The sequence below is a fragment of the Phaseolus vulgaris genome, chromosome 4 (genome assembly GCF_000499845.2).
Source record: "Phaseolus vulgaris cultivar G19833 chromosome 4, P. vulgaris v2.0, whole genome shotgun sequence".
NCBI classification, from domain to species: Eukaryota; Viridiplantae; Streptophyta; class Magnoliopsida; order Fabales; family Fabaceae; genus Phaseolus; species Phaseolus vulgaris.
The window spans coordinates 29,606,841-29,609,611 of NC_023756.2; the positions used below are offsets into that span (position 1 = coordinate 29,606,841).

The 2,771-nt window shown below is 51.4% G+C and overlaps 1 protein-coding gene across 1 annotated transcript; it reads right to left on the bottom strand.

The window, feature by feature from the left end:
• Nucleotides 1-1,083: 1,083 nt before the first annotated feature.
• On the bottom strand, nucleotides 1,084-2,040 carry LOC137838619 (uncharacterized). The gene has a single exon (XM_068647861.1). It carries the CDS (start codon nucleotides 2,038-2,040, stop codon nucleotides 1,084-1,086), a length of 957 nt encoding a protein of 318 aa, XP_068503962.1.
• Between the last annotated feature and the right edge of the window lie 731 nt (nucleotides 2,041-2,771).

The window sequence follows — 2,771 nt, forward strand, 5'->3', positions numbered from 1 at the left end:
ACGCCTACCCCTGGCGACGCCTCAAGCCTTTGCTTTTGTTTCTTAATCTTTGCTTTTAAGTTGCGAGAGAAGAAAAACTGAGATAAAGTTTTCTTGAACTTCTTTTTTACTTGGGTGACCTCATTAAATAACCCTCGAAAGGGAAAAAGAGTGTCCCCTTTTAAACTGTGTACTACATGATGTTTTTAGCTGAAATATAACTTTAAATTGGTTGTGTTCCAGCTACGTGGGATGGGACCTCCTTCCAGAGTCTCGAGCTTGTAAGAACCATTCCCCTTGGCTTCGGTTACTCTGAAGGGTCCAGTCCACTTGGGAGACAACTTGTTCTCCAAATCATAGGGATGAGCCTTTCGCATCACCAGGTCAGCCACTTGGAACTGCCGTGGCTTCACCTTGGAGTTGTACTGATGTTCCACTCTTCTCTTCACAGCTTTAGCCTTTATCCTCGCCTCTTCTCTGGCCTCTTCCAACAGGTCTAGATTTACCCTTCTTTCCTCGTTGGACTCCTCTGCCACAAAGCTCAAAAAGCGGGGTGAGCTCTCGTGAATCTCTACTGGGATCATGGCGTCTGACCCGTATACTAGGCTGAACGGCGTCTCCATGGTGGAAGATTGAGACGTGGTGTGGTAAGCCCACACAATCCTTGGTACTTCTTCTGCCCACGCCCCTTTAGCTTTCTCTAGTCTTCGCTTCAGCCCCCTCAGTAAAATTCTATTCGCAGACTCTACCTGCCCATTCGTCTGGGGGTGTTCGACTGACGCAAACACTTGCTTGATTCCTACCTCTGCACACAACTTCCCCAACTGTTGGCCTGCGAACTGAGTGCCATTGTCTGAGATGAGACGTCTCGGCACCCCGAAACGACATTCAATGTTCTTCCAAACAAAGTGTTGTACCTTGTGTGCAATGATCGATGCCACTAGCTCTGCCTCTATCCACTTCGTGAAGAACTCAATGGTGACTATCAAGTACTTCATCTGCCTTATTGCCAAAGGGAAAGGCCCCAGGATGTCGATTCCCCATGTGTGGAAGGGCCACGGGCTATAAATCGACCTCAGCTCTTCTGGAGGCGCCTTATGCCAATTAGCGTGCATCTGACACTGCTTGCATCGCTGGGCGTACCTCACACAATCTTCCCTCACCGATGACAATTAAAACCCATGTGCGGATCACCTTGGAAGCTAATGATCTTCCCCCCACATGGCTTCCACAAATCCCCTCGTGGAGCTCCGACATGATCCTTGTACACTCGTCGTCGCTCACACATGTCAGAATTGGGTTCGTGAACCCATGCCTGAATAGCACTCCATCAACGAGAGTGTATCTTGCGGAGTTCTTCTTTATCCTCTTTCTCTCTCCCGACTCCGCTGGGAGCATCCCATCTGCAATGTATCGCCTATAAGGCGTCATCCACGTATCCTCTTCTTGCAAGGCACATACCTGCATACAATTCTCTTCTTCGGGCGAGGCTGCGTAAGCGCTGACGCGGGGTACCCTCGCCGTGTCTTGAATCAAAGAGCGATGGCTCCTTGGCTTTCCTCTCGTTGCGCTGATGTGAAGAACATCCATCCTATTGTCTGCCACAAACTTTCGCGGCGTCTTGAGCGTTTCCTGGATGACTGTCCTCTGCCTTCCCCCCTTGCCTGAGCTAGCCAGCTTGGCGAGTAGGTCGGCTCTGGCATTCTGTTCTCTAGGGACATGCACCACCTCAAATGCAGCGAAAGCTCCCTTCAAGGCTTGGACATACCTCAGATATGCAGCCATCTGCGGGTCCTTCGCTTGATACTCCCCCTTCACCTGCCCCGTGACCAACTGTGAGTCGCTCTTCGCTATGAGGCTTTGAGCACCCATCTCCTTGGCCAAGAGCATTCCAGCAATCAGAGCTTCATACTCAGCTTGGTTATTACTCGCCTTGAAGGAGAAACGTAAGGCCTGCTCGATCAACACCCCGTTTGGCCCCTCCAAGATTATCCTCGCGCCACTCCCCTGTTGGTTTGAGGACCCATCCACTGACAGCATCCACGGTGCCCCCAAATCCATTTCCTGGGGGACGCCTCCCGGTGATAACTCTGCAACAAAATCTGCATAGACCTGCCCTTTGATGGATCCTCTGGGCTCGTACTAAATGTCGAAATCTAACAATTCCACTGCCCAACGAACCATCCTCCCAACGACATCTGGCTTCTGTGGTACCTTCTGAATGGGGAGGTCCGTCATCACCACCACTGTGAAGCTGTGAAAATAGTGAGGGAGCCTCCTGGCTGAGAATACCACTGCCAACACCGCCTTCTCCAGCGACTGGTATCTCGTCTCTGGGCCCTGCAAATCCTTGCTTACGAAGTAGACAGAGCTGATAGCCTACTCAGTTACAACGAAATACAAACGTAAGGGGACGCCTGCCCGTGGCTTGCATAGCGCCGAAGGCGTCGCTAAGTACTCCTTCAGCTTGAGGAATGTTGCTTCACACTCGTCTGTCCACGCAAAGTGACTGTTCCTCTTGAGGCACTGAAAAGAGGGGTGGCCTTTCTAACCTCCAGCAGACACGAACCTTTCTGTAAGCATAAAGCCCAAGAATTTTCCCGCCTCAACCCCGAAGACGCACTTCTCGGGGTTCAGCTTGAGGCAATACTTTGATAAACAGCTCTTCCAGATCCGCTGTGTGCCGCCCCCTCTCCTGCGAGGTCACCACCATGTCATCTACGTACGCATGCACGTTCCTTCCCAGCATGGGTGCAAGGAACTTATCCATTAGCCTCTGGTAGGTAGCGCCC

Excerpts from the sequence above, each read along its gene's own strand:
- LOC137838619 (XM_068647861.1), bottom strand. The coding sequence starts at position 2,040 with ATGGATTTGGGGGCACCGTGGATGCTGTCAGTGGATGGGTCCTCAAAC.